This window comes from Bombina bombina, chromosome 3 (assembly GCF_027579735.1).
Source record: "Bombina bombina isolate aBomBom1 chromosome 3, aBomBom1.pri, whole genome shotgun sequence".
NCBI classification, from domain to species: domain Eukaryota; kingdom Metazoa; phylum Chordata; class Amphibia; order Anura; family Bombinatoridae; genus Bombina; species Bombina bombina.
In genome coordinates, this window is record NC_069501.1 from 563389333 (window position 1) to 563406790 (window position 17458).

The window sequence follows — 17458 nt, forward strand, 5'->3', positions numbered from 1 at the left end:
GCATCTGTATTCCCTTCCACCCAATAGGTTTGACCCATTGCTCACCAAGGATGTTACCTAATGTAATCAAGAAATATAAGACAATCATTAACCCCATCAAAGCTTGGTGGAAGATTGCCAATCCTTTAAAAGTCAACAGCAAAGCCTCACAGTATCTCCCAATAAAAGGGAATCCTGAATTCCACCCAGGTTTGAATTCGACAGTCTTTTCTAAATGGGAAGAACTAGATCTAAAAACAGTGCAACAATTTCTTAACATAGGCGAAAAATGTATAAAATCATTTGATGAAATAAAAAACGAATTTAAATTGGCGAATAATCAATTCTTCGCATACTTACAAATAAGACACTATATTACAGGCTTGATAAGAGAGATAGGCTGGGACTGGAGCTGGGGTAAAATGGAGAACTGGCTAACACTCACCAGAGCTGGATATACCGCAATCTCCTATTGTTATCTATCTTTAATTGAAGCAAAGGGAACACCTATACTGGAGCAGATAGCCTCTGAGTGGAACAGAATAAGTTTACCTAGTAATATAGACCCACAGTGTATTCAAAAATCTATAAATAAAGTCTACCAGGCCACACTCTCGGCAACGTGGAGAGAGGCGCATATCAAAATACTACACAAAGCATACTATACCCCTGAAAAGGGCTATAAACTATTTAATTCGAACTTTAACAAATGTCCAAAATGCTCATATATAGCAGCATATCAAACATATGATATGGAGCTGTCCGAAAATCAGCCAATTATGGCTAAAAATCCAATATTGGCTCAATAATACGCTAGGACTATCCCCTCTGGGTCTCACTTTTGTGCAAATAGTGTTCTGTTTTAAGTCAGGGAGAAAGACAACATCCCCAGGAAAAACTAATTATACAAACAAAAAACTTTAAAAACTGGAAAAGTCAAAAAACTCCAGCGGTTATGGAAGTAAAAAGTTGCCTTAAGAAGCAATGCATTCTTGAACAAAGAGACGTCAGTATTAACAATGAGAAGGACATAAAAATATTCTTTAAGAAATGGTCATTGTTTATTAAAAGCTTCCCAATAAATGAAAAAGAGAACTTAATCTTCCCCTTCAGAAACTCTGAACTTATACAGTTGGGGATGTGGTAGGGGGGGAGGACGGGAGAGGGAGAGAGATTACCCCCCACACCCGAAGGGGGAGTACTTGTTTTTTCTCCTTTATATAAATTATTATTACACTTTTTTTTTTTTTTTTTTTCTCAGATTTGCTTTTTCTCCATTTTTTCTCTTGTTTTTTTTTTTTTTCTCTTTATTTTTTTCTTTTTTTTCTCTTTTCACCGTCCTCAGGCTCTCCAAAATAATGGATAGCCTCAGGCGGATACCACATTAGAAAAAAGGAAAGAAATCAGTAACCTGATCCATAGGGACACATTTTTTAGTTGTTTGGAGGGGGGAAAAAGGTTTCTCAACATATTCTGATTTATGTTTTGATGTGTATCTCCTGATTAAACTTTGAAGTTGTAATATGGTTGCTGATATGAAAATAAAGATTTAAAAAAAAAATAAAAAATGGCATGCTCTATCTGAATAACAAAATAAAAAAAATGGGTTCAGTGTCCCTTTAAAGGGACAGTAAACATCTTTTAGTTAGCCCTTTAATTACTTCAGTTGTTTTTAGCCAAACTGCACCTACCACTTGCCTTATTCGGAGTAGCCAATCAATACTTCTGTAGTAGACACAGTAAATTTTGTTAACAAAACATGCTTTGCATCTCTCATAAAGCCTATTAGGGACAGATATTTGACATGGGTACATTTGTGAAGCCTGTAATATGCACTTTCAGTCCTTAAAACTAGAAAACCCACATACTTAAAGGGATACTAAAGTCAAATGTTTTATTTCATGTAATCTTAAGCAACTTTCTAATTTTACTCCTATTATCAATTTTTCTTTGTTCTCTTGCTATCTTTATTTTAAAAACAGGAATGTAAAGCTTAGCAGCCAGCCCATTTTAGGTTCAGAACCCTGGATAGCGCTAGCTTATTTGTGGATACATTTAGCCACCAATAAGCAAGCGTAACTCAGGTTTTTAACCAGAAATTGGCCATCTTCTAAGCTTTACATTCCTGCTTTTTAAATATTTAAAGATTGGAGTAAATTAGAAAGTTGCTTAAAATTGTTTGCTCTATCTGAATCATGAAAGAAAAAAAATTGGGTTTAGTATCCCTTTTAACCCCTTAACGACCAACGACGTATGGGGTACGTCCTGCAAAAAAATGCAGTTAACAACCAAGGACGTACACCGTACGTCGTTGGTCTTTGAAAGCCCTGGAAGCGATCCTGATCGCTTCCAGCCGCTTTCATGTTATTGCAGTGATTCCTCGATATTGAGGCATCCTGCATTAACAGTTTTGAGCAGTCCGATGCAGAGAGAGCCACTCTGTGGCCCTCTCTGCATCGGCCATTGATCGCTGTGTTCGTTGGTGGGTGGGAGCTTATCCAGGGAGGCGGGTGGGCGGCGATTAGTGGAGGAGGGGGGCGGGATCGCGTGTGGGGTGCGTGCCAGAATGCGTGCGCGTGCACGGGTGGGAACCCTACACTATGGAACAAGTATAAGGACTCAGTGGGAGAGACTCAGTGGGAGAGAGGGTCAAAATAAATAAAATTAGTAATCTGGGATAGGGTTGGGGGTTGTGGGGGGGCAGCTACACTACAGAAAAAAATGTTTTTTTTTAATAAAAAATAAACAAAAACGTTTTTGATTTCAAACTGGGTACTGGCAGTCAGCGGGAGGGGGGGTTAGAGAGATGTTTGGGGGGGATCAGGGAGGTTGGGGGCTAAGGGGGGATTCTACACAGCGGCAAATGTAAATATGCTAAAAAAACAAAAAGAAAAAAAAAAAGATAGCTTTTATTTTAGTACTGGCAGACTTTCTGCCAGTACTTAAGATGGCGGGGACAATTGTGGGGTGGGGGATGGAAGAGAGCTGTTTGGGAGGGTTCAGGGGTGTGATGTGTCAGGTGGGAGGCTGAGCTCTACACTAAAGCTAAAATTAACTCTTCAAGCTCCCTACAAGCTACCTAATTAACCCCTTCACTGCTAGCCTTAATACACATGTGATGCGCAGCGGCATTTAGCGGCCTTCTAATTACCAAAAAGCAACGCCAAAGCCATATATGTCTGCTATTTCTAAACAAAGGGGATCCCAGAGAAGCATTTACAACCATTTGTGCTATAATTGCACAAGCTGTTTGTAAATAATTTCAGTAAGAAACCTAAAGTTTGTGAAAAAGTTAGTGAAAAAGTGAACAATTTTTTTTATTTGATCGCATTTGACGGTGAAATGGTGGCATGAAATATACCAAAATGGGCCTAGATCAATACTTTGGGTTGTCTACTACACTACACTAAAGCTAAAATTAACCCTACAAGCTCCCTAATTAACCCCTTCACTGCTGGGCATAATACACGTGTGGTGCGCAGCGGCATTTAGCAGCCTTATAATTACCAAAAAGCAACACCAAAGCCATATATGTCTGCTATTTCTGAAAAAAGGGGATCCCAGAGAAATATTTACAACCATTTGTGCCATAATTGCACAAGCTGTTTGTAAATAATTTCAGTGAGAAACCTAAAATTGTGAAAAATGTAAAGTTTTTTTTAATTTGATCGCATTTGGCGGTGAAATGGTGGCATGAAATATACCAAGATGGGCCTAGATCAATACTTGGGGTTGTCTACTACACTAAAGCTAAAATTTATCATAGAAGCTCCCTACATGCTCCCTAATTAACCCCTTCACTGCTGGGCATAATACACGTGTGGTGCGCAGTGGCATTTAGCGGCCTTATAATTGCCAAAAAGCAATGCCAAAGCCATATATGTCTTCTATTTCTGAACAAAGAGGATCCCAGAGAAGCATTTACAACCATTTATGCCATAATTGCACAAGCTGTTTGTAAATAATTTCAGTGAGAAACCTAAAGTTTGTGAAAAAATTTGTGAAAATGTGAACGATTTTTTTTATTTGATCGCATTTGGCGGTGAAATGGTGCCATGAAATATACCAAAATGGGCCTAGATCAATACTTTTGGATGTCTTCTAAAAAATATATATATATACATGTCAAGGGATATTCAGGGATTCCTGAAAGATATCAGTGTTCCAATGTAACTAGCGCTAATTTTGAAAAAAGTGGTTTGGAAATAGCAAAGTGCTACTTGTATTTATTGCCCTATAACTTGCAAAAAAAGCAAAGAAAATGTAAACATTGGGTATTTCTAAACTCAGGACAAAATTTAGAAACTATTTATCATGGGTGTTTTTTGATGGTTGTAGATGTGTAACAGATTTTGGGTGTCAAAGTTAGAAAAAGTGTGTTTTTTTCCATTTTTCCCTCATATTTTATAAAATTTTTAATAGTATATTATAAGATATGATGGAAAAAATGTTATCTTTAGAAAGTCCATTTAATGGCAAGAAAAACAGTATATAATATGTGTGGGTAGAGTATATGAGTAAGAGGAAAATTACAGCTAAACACAAACACCGCAGAAATGTAAAAATAACCTTGGTCCTAAACGGACAGAAAATGGAAAAGGGCTGTGGTCATTAAGGGGTTAAAGGAACAGTAAAGTCAAAATGAAACTTTAATGGAGATTTTTACTTCTGTTATCAAATTTGCTTTGTTTTCTTGGTATCTTTTATTGAAAATGAAAAACTAGGTAGGCTCATAAGAGATCAGGAGTGTGCATGTGTCTTTTACTACTTTATGGCTGCAGTGTTTTGCAACATTATTTGTAGCTTTGTTGTACATATAGAAAATAGAGAGAGTAGTAAACACCGCTATTTATTACCTATCAGTGCTTCCCTTATATTAAGAAATTTGTATTATTTTTAAAAAAAGGAAGAAATATAATATATAATAATAGCAGAAAGAAAATTGGACCCCAGTATCAACTGCACTCTAGGTCCCACAGCGTGTTTTCTTACAGACAGTCTCGTTCCCAAGAATGACCGCAGATCAGACTGCACACTAGGTCATAAGTAAAGTACAATAGTTTATAATCTTGCACTTATCATTGGGAGTAACTATTGTAAGAAAACATGCTGTGGGACCTAGAGTGCAGTTGATACTGCGGTCCAATTTTCTTTCTACTCATTTATTTATTTATTTATATATTTCACACACTATGTATATGTGTACATATATATCCATGATTTAAGCTGGTTGATTACTATTTAATCAAGTATATGGTTTATATGGTTCTTTAGTATCAGTGTAGATACAGGTCATTTAACAGTACCGTGTCTTACTGTTTTATATATATATATACAGTTGTGCTCATAAGTTTACATACCCTGGCAGAATTTATGATTTATTGGCCATTTTTCAGAGAATATGAATAACATACAAATTTCTCTTTCACTCATGGTTAGTGTTTGGCTGAAGCCATTTATTATCAATCAACTGTGTTTACTCTTTTTAAATCATAATGACAACAAAAACTACCCAAATGACCCTGATCAAAAGTTTACATACCCTGGTGATTTTGGCCTCATAACATGCACACAAGTTGACACAAAGGGGTTTGAATGGCTATTAAAGGTAACCATCCTCACCTGTGATCTGTTTGCTTGTAATTAGTGTGTGTATAAAAGGTCAGCTTCTGGACTCCAGACAGAACCTTGCATCTTTCATCCAGTGCTGCACTGAAGTTTCTGGATTCTGAGTCATGGGGAAAGGAAAAGAATTGTCAAAGGATCTGCGGGAAAAGGTAGTTGAACTGTATAAAACAGGAAATGGATATAAAAAGATATCCAAGGAATTGAGAATGCAAATCGGCAAAGTTAAAACTTTAATCAAGAAGTGGAAAATGAGGGGTTCTGTTGAAACCAAACCACGGTCAGGTAGACCAACTAAAATTTCAGCCACAACTGCCAGGAAAATTGTTCAGGATGCAAAGACAAACCTACAAATAACTTCAGGTAAAATATAGGACTCTCTGAAAACATGTGGTGGGGCTGTTTCAAGATGCACAATAAGGAGGCACTTGAAGAAAGATGGGCTGCATGGTCGAGTCGCCAGAAGAAAGCCATTACTACGCAAATGCCACAAAGTATCCCGCTTACAATACGCCAAACAGCACAGAGATAAGCCTCAAACCTTCTGGCACAAAGTCATTTGGAGTGATGAGACCAAAATTTAGCTTTTTGGTCACAACCATAAACGCTACATTTGGAGAGGAGTCAACAAGGCCTATGATGAAAGGTACACCATTCCTACTATGCAACACGGAGGTGGATCGCTGATGTTTTGGGGATGCGTGAGTTACAAAGGCACAGGAAATTTGGTCAGAATTGATGGCAAGATGAATGCAGTATGAGTATGTTATCAAACAGAACCCCTCATTTTCCACTTCTTGATTAGAGTTTGAACACTGCTGATTTGCATTCTCAATTCCTTGGATATCTTTTTTATATCCCTTTCCTGTTTTATACAGTTCAACTACTTTTTCCCGCAGATCCTTTGACAATTCTTTTGCTTTCCCCATGACTCAGAATCCAGAAACTTCAGTGCAGCACTGGATGAAAGATGCAAGGGTCTGTCAGGAGTCTAGAAACTCGTTGACCTTTTATACACACACACTAATTACAAGCAAACAGATCACAGGTGAGGATGGTTACCTTTAATAGCCATTCAAACCCCTTTGTGTCAACTTGTGTGCATGTTATGAGGCCAAAATTACCAGGGTATGTAAACTTTTGATCAGGGTCATTTGGGTAGTTTCTGTTGTCATTATGATTTTAAAAAGAGTTAACACAGTTGATTGATAATAAATGGCTTCAGCCAAACACTAATCATGAGTGAAAGAAAAGTTTTTGTGTTATCATTCATATTCTCTGAAAAATGGCCAAGAAATCATAAATTCTGCCAGGGTATGTAAACTTATGAGCACAACTGTGTATGTATGTATGTATATATATATATATGTATGTATGTATGTATATATATATATATATATGTATGTATGTATGTATATATATATATATATGTATGTATGTATATATATATATATATATATATATATATATATATATATAATTTGTTTAATATGATTTTACTTTATGCAGTGCTGCAAGGCATAAATGGGTGAATACCATTTTGATTTATTTGTTAATTAGAACTGATATAGAACCTACTTCGTGTGCTGCTTTTCCCTTCTTTTTAGGGGATTATTATATGCCCTAATTTTTCTTCCTTTTTTAAATAATATATATTTGTTATACAATGTTGCAAAATACTGCTGCCATAGAGTACTAAAGATACGTGCACACTCCTGAGCTCTTATGAGCCTACCTAGTTTTACTCTTCAATAAAAGATACCAAGAAAACAAAGCAATTTTGATAACAGAAGTAAATAGGAAAGTTGTTAAAAATGTCATGCTCTATCTGAATCATGAAGAAAAAAAGGGTTTTAGGTCTTTAAATTACAGAGAAAGGGGGAAATAAATAAAGTATATTGCAAAGCTGTTGCATTATGCATAATTAAACATTACAATCTGAAGGTGTTTACTGTCTCTTTAACCATTAATAGCAATGTGTGACAAGTGCAATTAATAATTGTATATTATTTCATGTAATGTTACCATTTTTTGACAATCAGATACCTAATTATAATAGATAATGAACATTCTTATGATTTGTATTTTTGTTTAATGGTCTTTTATTAGAGCACCCACAAAGACCTTTACAAAAATTTTTTGGAATAGATCCAAATGACTGATCCTTCCCACGTTAATTTGACAGTGTCTTCCATTTATAAGTAAGAATTCCCTCTTTAACAGAGGTAGACGTTATTCCCTGCTAGTAAATTAACCACCTTATTACAAATGCATATGAGAGATCCTCCTATAAACATAAACAGTTTGAAAATCTACATCATTAAAGTCCTTACTGAATATTTTTGAATAGTTAAGTATTGAGATACTGCTGTTTGCCTATAAGGCAATACATATTGTGCGGTAGAAGGTGGACACTCACAGCATTCAGCTCTTTTCAGAGCCATATTTCTTCTTGTTAAGGTGCAACACACTAAGATTTTTTGTTGCACTGTCACAACAAGAAAACCGACTCTGAAAAGAGCCGAATGTCGCAAGTGCCGCCGACATCCCTAATTGCTATCCTTTCAGTGAGGAATCTTTTCTGAGATTATGGTAGATCCATATGGTGTGCCATGTGAGCTTGTGTGGTTTATGATAGGATCTGTTAATGATCCGTCCTGCCTTTTCCAGGAGCCTCCCTCACCACCACAGAACCATTTTGAGATTGGGATGAAGCTGGAAGCCGTTGACAGAAAAAATCCCCATTTTATTTGTCCTGCAACTATCGGGGAGGTGCGGGGAAGTGAGATTCTTGTGACGTTTGATGGATGGAGAGGAGCCTTTGATTACTGGTGTCGTTATGACTCACGTGACATATTTCCTGTTGGATGGTGCTCTCTAACTGGTGACAACCTGCAACCCCCAGGGACTAAAGGTACTTTACATGTAACATTATGTCCATCAACTTTGGGGGGGGGGGGGTTGCCCCTGGACTGACAATAGAGATTTTTCTACTGTTGTTGTTAGGTGATACAGTTAGACATACATAACATCCCTATACAGGGCCGCGACTAAACAAATTTGGGGCCCCTTACTTAATGATTGATCAGCCCCCCTTTGACATGTGCAATTTTTGACCAAGTGACTAAATCGTATATGCACTTAATTCTTAAGTGTAGTCAAACTTGGAAATGTTGTAAAGATAGTAACACACAGACACACTCATACACTGAAACACACACACATAAGGATTCACATATAGATACTCTAGCATACACGCAAAGAAACACACTCAGACACAGACACTCAGCACTTGGTTACACCTGACAAGTAATGAGGTAGACTACAGTTTTGTCAAAAAAGGACATTTACAAGAGAAAATATGGAGTTCTGATTATCTTTTTGTCAAGGAAGATGCCGACTTTATGATGACAACAGCATGCAGTGACTGAAAGGAAGGGCCCTGAACTGCCTAAACAATAATTTAAAGGTTAAGTGCTGGATTGGTGACTTCCGTAAAGGTCTCATTAGTCTCAAAGTCTGTAGAATTATGTGAATGATCGGTAGTAAGGTCAAAATGCCCTAAAAGCAACAGGCAATGGACACGCACACAAACTCAAACACAAACTTGCACAAACAGAAACATACACATTCACAGAGACCCACAGAAAACACACAAAGACATACATAAACACATACCCTCACTGAGACATCCAGAAAAAACACACACACACACACACACACCCTCACAGAGACACCCGTAGAAAATGCACAAAGACATACGCACACACCCTCACAGAGACACCCACAAAAAATAGACATATGCACACACCCTTACATAGACACCCACAGAAAATACACAGATATATGCACACACCATAACGGAGACACCCACAGAAAATGCACAAAGACATATGCACATACCCTCACAGAGATATCCACAGAAAACAGACATGCATATACACACACACACACCCTCACAGGACATACACAGAAAATACACAGACATAGACACCCACCCTCACAGAGGCATCCACAGAAAATACACAGACATACATACACACACCCTCACAGACACCCACAGAAAATGCACAGAGAAATACACACACACACACACCCTCACAGAGACATCCACAGAAAATACACGAAGACACACACACACACACACACACACACCCTCACAGAGACACCCACAGAAAATGCACAAAGACACACACCCATACACCCTCACAGAGACATCCACAGAAAACACACAGACATACACACCTACCCTCACAAAGGCATCCACAGAAAATACACAGACATATGCACACACCCTCACAGAGAGACCCGCAGAAAAAAAAGATACACACTCATAGAGACATTAACAAAAGCACAGAGACATAAACGCAGACACTCACAGAAACACTCACAGGAGGTAAAATTTCTGCACATTGCCATCCCCTAAATCAACAGAAATTAAGAGATCACTTTTTAAAGAATCATATTTGTAAATGTAGAAACAAAAATACTTCTGTGAATTCAAAATTGTACATTAACGATCTGTCAGAATGGGTAGATGAAGAAAAGTACTTTTGAAAGGTGCTTGCCTCATGGGGCCCCTGACAGGAGTCACCCCTTTCACCCCTTGATGGCGGTCCTGTGCCTATATAGATTTATAGTTTGACTTCTTTAAAAAATCACCTGACAGAACATTTGCATCCTTCTCTCATTCTCCATAGTGGCCATTCCAAAGAATCCAGTGCTAGCAGCAGGTTTAGCCTCCTCCATAATGCGGGGACCCAAGAATCTATTGCCTGCAATGCCTGGACGCAGGCGTCGAAAGCCAGGCAGGAAGAAGGGTCAGTTACCCAAGGCTCTTCTCCAACAACTTTCCAGTGCTCCCCCCAAACTTTGCGAGCCCTTCCGTTTTCCCAAAAAAAGAGGCCCTAAACCTGGAAGCAAGGTGAGATGCTGTTCCTAAGTAAATTCAAATTAATCAAATTATTATCCTGTAGTGTAAACAGGTCTAGTAAAATTGTAAGAAATTACCTTACGTTGATAAAAATCAAAATTTGTGTAGATCTCCTAGCGGACCTAGAGAGGTATCCTTAAAGTGATTACTGGTAAGCCATTGTCTAAATTGTGGCTTTTAGTACCAGCCTTCAAACAGAAATGAATGCATTAGCGCAAGAATTTACCCATTTTATGTAAAACCTGATGTTTAGAGTATTGAGAAGCTAGTCACATATTTTAGTAGGGAATTAATATTTGTCATTGTTCTTCTTTTGTTTTTGTTAGGATACTTTTTTTTTCAACCAAAATTTTCCTTGTCTTCCTCTTTGCAGAGGAAGCCTCGATTGTTGCTAAATCCAGTTCCAACGTCACCCACTAACAGTACCCCAGAACCAGACACCAGCACTGTACCACAAGATGCTGCCACCATTCCATGTGCTGCCATGCAGGCACCCACAGGTACCCATTCAGAAACTTATTGACCTCATATTGAATTTGTGCAAAATATCTAGTCCAAAGTTAAAGCAACTAACAAAATGAATGTACTTTGTGGTAATGGGATGAAGTCCACCTAATGTAGAATTTGTATAACTTTGCCTTGTGCAGTTTGCATTTACCTAAACAAAAATGGGGATTCAGGACCACACTTGGACCGGAAGAAAGTTCAGCACCTCCCAGATCACTTTGGTCCAGCAAAAGCCTCTGTGGTTTTACAGCAGGCTGTTCAGGCTTGTATAGATTGTGCATACCACCAGAAAACTGTGTTCAACTTCCTTAAGCAAGGACATGGAGGGGAAATTATATCCGGTGAGAGAATAAACCATACTAAAAAAAGCAACTCTCCTTATGTTCCAGTTCAAATTACTCTATATGAACATAAATCCTGTTCTATTAATATCTTCTGTCTCTCCATATCTACTGTATCACCTATACAGCTTCTCCTATCTCCATATAACTTCTCAATTTATCCTATCTCCCCTATAACCTCTATATACAGCTTATATAGAGTCTTGCACTATATATTTTCGAAATATAAACTTTCCCTATAAGTCTTCCTTTTTCTTCAACCACTTCCTAAACTTCTTGTATTTCTCTATATATATAAATTAACAAAACCTTATATCATTTAATATAATGCTACTAGTGATATGATGCCAGCTTTTTCGCTGCAAGAAATATTTAAAGTAGCTGTTTTTCTATAGCGGTTTTTGAGCGGGAACAACACACCCTGAACTTGCCGGCAGTGAACAGCATTGGTTATGTCCTTCGATTTCTGGAGAAACTTTGTCGGAATCTGAACAGTGATAACCTGTTTGGAAACCAGCCAATTACACAGAATTCCTCACAGCAGTCTCATTCGTATGAGAATGACCGGTATCTAGCAGGTAAGATCCTGTCTAACATATTTAGCAGAAAACCACAGGGACAAAAATCCTTTGCATTTGTATCTTTGTGGAGCCAAAGTATTAGAAAGAGACAAATAATTTATTTCTCACTTGGGTAAGATGTTGATACAGAAAGTAGAGACCAGTGATTACTTGGTACTATAGCAAATGGAATAGCAACTATGTCCATATAAAGTTGTCTATGTCTCTATTGTTCTTCAGCAGAAAGGGGGAGCTCAGAGGGCAGTATTAATGGTCCAGGAAGAGCCTCCAAGAGATATATCCATGAAATACCTCCATACAATGCCCCTCTATGCCCTAAACTACCAAAGAATGATTGTCATGCGTCAGAAGGTAAATCATGAATTCTTTCTCATTTCTTTTGTTTTTTATTTAATAACTAAATTGCAGTTGAATAGCTATTTAATTTAGTAAAACTGTACTTTTCAAGGAACATGGAAAATATAGTTTAAGTGATTTATTTTAGTGTGTTGGCCTGACATCCCTAATTCCTGTTTATAGGGGAAACCTTTCTGTTAAACGCTGGACTCCCAGGGTCTATGGAGCAGCGCCTAAGCCCCACAGACTCGCCTACATCCCCTAGTCCAGGTAGAGTCTCTAGGGAATACCGGTCTCCGGTGTATCGGAGTCACCATCAAACCTCAAGTCTTTCCCAGGGATCAGTGCGCAGGCTCAGCTCTGGAGGTGAGTACACAAGGGATAGTGGCATGGATCACACAAAGAATAATGCTCTGTCCATCCTATAGCAGAATGACACTGGCCAAAATTCACTAAGAAGTCTTTCCAGCCTCTTTGGCTTTACCAGATCCTGTGTTCTATGCAGCTGCTTCACTAAAAGCCTTCTCTCCATTTTTCTAATGAATCGGTTGCATACAATATCATAGAAACTGTTGAAACTAGAGAGATATCGTAGGACATTTCGGTCAGCTTTACATCAACAGATGTGTTAAAGGGATATAAAACCTGAAAAAAAATATTTCCAAGTTACTTATATTATCAAATTTGCTTTGTTTCTAAGATATTCTGTGTTGAAGAGATACCTGGAAATAGTGTTTCCATCAAGTGCTCTTGCAAATGGATAACATTCTTGCAAAACTTCTGCCATACAGTGCTCTGGAAATGGGCTCGCTCCTAAGCATAAATCCCTGCTTTTCAGCCAAGGATACCAAGAGAATGAAGAAAATTTGATCATAGAAGTAAAAAGAAAGTTGTTTAAGATTGCATGCTCTATCTAAATCATAAAAGGAAAAAATTGGGTGTCATATCCCTTTAAGTGAAATGTCCTGTGCAAATGTGATTTGTGATATTTTTTCTAATTACTTTCTAAGTCTTATGTAACATAGAAACATAGATATTGACGGCAGATAAGAGCCATAGGCCCAGTAAGTTTAGACATGGCTGGAAATTAAGACATTTTGTAAAATGAAGTTATTAAAGGGACCCTGTACTGTAAAATCGTTTTCCCCATAATTTGTATACAATGATTTGTTATACCAGCTGCAGAGTATAAATGTATGGGAAATTGCTCCTCTGGGTTCAGTTTTGTATATGAAATATCTGTTTTTAATGGGCTGAGCTTGCAGGGAGAGCAGCCCATGGTGGCGTATATCTCTATATTTACACAAATTCCTCCTTATCTCAGTATGCACAGTGAGAGCATTAGAAAATTAACATTTTAGTATCTGTCTCCCTATCCACCAACTTGTAGAGTGTTTTCTTCCTCACCTTCTTGTTTACATAGGTTTTCTATATTCAGCACTTAAAGGGACAGTCTACTCCAGAATTTTTGTTTAAAAAGATAGATAAACCCTTTATTAGTCATTCCCCAGTTTTGCATAATCAACAGTTATATTAAAGGGACAGTCAACGCCCAACACAACATGATTTCATATTTTTAAAACCCAAACGAAGATTTGCATGCACCGCCTCCCTTCTCTATTACCTCTATCCTTCTTCAAGTAATACTTTACAATACAAGCGTTAATCTGCTAGAAATATGGCCGCCTAACTCCCCCCACCGTTGCGTATCTCCCTTCTCTTTCAAGCCATCAGCCAATCATCATTCAATCCAGAATCTTCAAGCTCGTTCACAGTTTTGCGCATGCGCTATGCGATAGGAACCAAAAAGCAGAACTTTATTCTGCACAATTGTTGCTGACACCAAGCACATGAATTAGCTGCTGCAAGTCCGATTTCAGAGTACGATCTGAATTATTTACAAATGCGCATGTGCGATGATGTATGAAGAGCGTCATCAATACCTACATGGACGAGCCTGAAATGGTATAGAGCTGGGGGAGGAGTTGGCAGCCATATTTGGCATAGATTAAATGATGTATCGTGAATGATTACTAGGACAAGGATATAGGTAATACAGAAGGGTTGCGGTGCAGGCGGATCTTCGCTTGGGTTTTAAGGATATGGAATCATGTGTTGGGTGTTGACTGTCCCTTTAATACAATTTTTACATATGTGATTACCTTGTATCTGTAGTCTGCCCCCTTATCTCAGTTCTTTTGACAAACTTGCATTTTAGCCAATTAGTGCTGACTCATGCATAACTCCATGGGAGTGAGCACAATGTTATCTTTATATGGCACACATGAACTACCGCTGTCTAGCTGTGAAAAAGCTGCGAAAAACTGTCAAGCGCTTAGAGATTAGCATATGAGCCTACCTAGGTTTAGTTAGCAAGGAATACCAAGAGGAAAAAAAGCACATTTTGTGATGAAAATAAAATGTAAAGTTGTTTAAAAGGACATGCCCTATACGAATCATGAAAGTTTAATTATTACTAGACTGTCCCTTTTTAAAGGACCAGTCAACACAGTAGATTTGCATAATCAACAAATGCAAGATAATAAGACAATGCAATAGCACTTAGTCTGAACTTCAAATGAGTAGTAGATTTTATTTCTGACAATTTTAAAAGTTATGTCTTTTTCCACTCCCCCTGTACCATGTGACAGCCATCAGCCAATCACAAATGCATACATGTACCATGTGACAGCCATCAGCCATTCACAAATGCATACACACTTATTCTTGCACATGCTCAGTAGGAACTGGTGACTCTAAAAGTTTAAATATAAAAAGACTGCGCACATTTAGTTAATGGAAGTAAATTGGAAAGTTGTTTAAAATGGCATGCTCTATCTGAATAATGAAAGTTTAATTTGATTGAGTGTCCCTTTAAGTGTTGAAATTTTGAGTATAGGTGAATAGCTATTTCAAATGACAAAATCAAGGTGAAGGATCTTTTTGTAAACCGTTTGATAAACTCCAGCAGATAAAGTGGATCATTGTGGACACATTTAAAGGCGAGAGAAAAATCACATTACACTGTCTATTTAACTATACTGTAAGTAAAGGGTATTTTTCTTTAAATAAAGGGTGACATTGAAAGGAATTATTGGACACACATTCTGCTGCAACCCATCTCCACCATCAGGGTAGCAGGGTCAAAATTGTATTCATCCATACTGATTATCATAAATATATTTTCTAATGGTCCTCCTTTTAGAGTCAGAGAGGTGTCAGAATGGGCGTCAGGGACCACGTGACCCTTCCTCATGGAACATGGATGATGTTATGCAGTTTATTAGAGATGCTGACCCCCAACTTGGTTCCCATGCTGAACTTTTCCGTAAACACGTAAGTCTGAGTTTTACAACCATAAGGCAGAAAAAGAGGATTATATATTACCTAATTACATTATTTTAAAAAATTTACATAACGTCCATCAAGAGTCCATTTGTCATAATTAATAGTTAAACAATTTATATTAAAATTTCATACTGTTTAATATCGCTTATATTAAACAGTATGACATTGAAATATAAAATGTTTAAATATCTGTAGTTAAAAAAAACTTTGCAATATACTTTCAGTATTTTTGTCCTTTTTTTGTTATTTAACTCTGAAATTTGTTGGAGTTCTAAATTCAACTGAGTGTTTATAAAGTAACGGGAACCACCATTTCTGATGTTTCCTGTTATCTTGCTCTCCTGCTTAGAACATTTAGGGACAGAATAAAAGAGAGTGTCCAAACCGGATTTTCACAAACTCTATTTAATTGCCTGATTTATAGCTGTCCCTAATTTTTCTCAGCAGAAGACATAGATAAATAGAAAACTAGTTCAAACATGGTGCACATTACTTTATAGAAACTGGAGTACTTTATAGAAATTAAGCCTTTACACTTGTATTTTTTGTTGTTTAAAAATCAAGATATAAGTCCCTGTAGACTTGCTAAATGCCACCAATGTCACTTGACCTTTACTTTTTATATGTATTTTCTGTCTGTCACAGGAAATAGATGGCAAAGCATTACTTCTCCTGAGAAGTGACGTGATGATGAAGTACATGGGTCTAAAGTTGGGGCCTGCCCTGAAGCTCTCCCACCACATAGACAAACTTAAGCAAGGGAAGTTCTGACCATGATTAGTTGTTCTGTTATTACATTGTGTGTCCTGCCTGGAACTATGAGCTCCAACAACATTTTAGAACTTTATCTTCAAAAGAGCGGATTCCAAGAATCTGAAGAACACTTCTTTTTGGCTTTTGAAAGGAACTGAGAAGACCAACCATGGTTGACATCTAAAGACACAAATACTAATCTAGATGTTCCTCCGATCCTATGAACTTGTCCTTTATATTTCACACTAATGGAACTGAGAGATTGTAGAATACTCTACACTCCAATATGCGCAGAGTTAATGAAAACAGTACCTTTTCTTATATAACACTGGCGGTGCACTCTGCGCTGTACATAGTAGAATAAAATAGGCACAATGACATATTGCCCAAAAAAGCTTGCAATCCGAAGCTTTCTTTTGGTTACCCGAGGCTTACATAAAAGGGAATACTATAATGTGTGCCTCTCTAGTTTTTTTCACTCTATGGGCATTATTTAAGAGCCTTGGACTTATGCTATATTAAGATATACAGCTACGCTGCTCATCTGGTTCATAAAAATCCAAAATATTTGGCTGACCCAAGAGTAGAAATGTCTAGTTTTATGAACTTAATGAAAGCTCTTTGTACACATTAGGAAATGCGGGCGTACCTGATATTTCATCTCTTTGGGAAGTATATAATGTATATACACAAACATAAATGTAACTTTCTTGCTTAGGTGCTAAGCTTTTGTTTTTTTCATATGATTATGAAATTATTACTTCTTACTTGTAATCCGTGACCATTTTTTATTTTACTTTTAACTATGAAACTTCGATACAGACACTTTGTAGACCTCCTATTAATGCTGGAAGAGCAGCTAATTCCAATTCCCCCAAAGTATACCAGCCTCACATGTACTCTGGCAAACCTATGGATAAAGGAGCAATGGCTCAAACGTTACAGTAAAGTGCTACCGTAACTGGCCCAGAAATGGCAAAATAAAATGAACAGCCTTTTACAATTTTAATAAGTGTGTGACAGCAGAGAAGTATTACATATAGAAATGTACATAC

The 17458-nt window shown here is 37.4% G+C and overlaps 1 protein-coding gene across 3 annotated transcripts in view; it reads left to right on the plus strand.

Moving 5' to 3' along the window:
* Positions 1 to 17170, plus strand: part of SCMH1 (Scm polycomb group protein homolog 1) — a 70667-nt gene extending 53497 nt beyond the window's left edge. For 2 of the 3 annotated variants that reach the window (XM_053707098.1, XM_053707097.1), the window contains 9 exons: positions 8275 to 8518; positions 10305 to 10528; positions 10911 to 11037; positions 11185 to 11385; positions 11781 to 11963; positions 12186 to 12317; positions 12486 to 12668; positions 15508 to 15638; positions 16296 to 17170. In XM_053707098.1, the coding sequence (XP_053563073.1) occupies positions 8275 to 8518; positions 10305 to 10528; positions 10911 to 11037; positions 11185 to 11385; positions 11781 to 11963; positions 12186 to 12317; positions 12486 to 12668; positions 15508 to 15638; positions 16296 to 16421 (1551 nt within the window). In that variant the 3' untranslated portion in view covers positions 16422 to 17170. The remainder of the gene's footprint in view (positions 1 to 8274; positions 8519 to 10304; positions 10529 to 10910; positions 11038 to 11184; positions 11386 to 11780; positions 11964 to 12185; positions 12318 to 12485; positions 12669 to 15507; positions 15639 to 16295) is intronic. The other variant, XM_053707099.1, reaches the window with a different exon arrangement.
* The last annotated feature ends 288 nt before the right edge of the window (positions 17171 to 17458 follow it).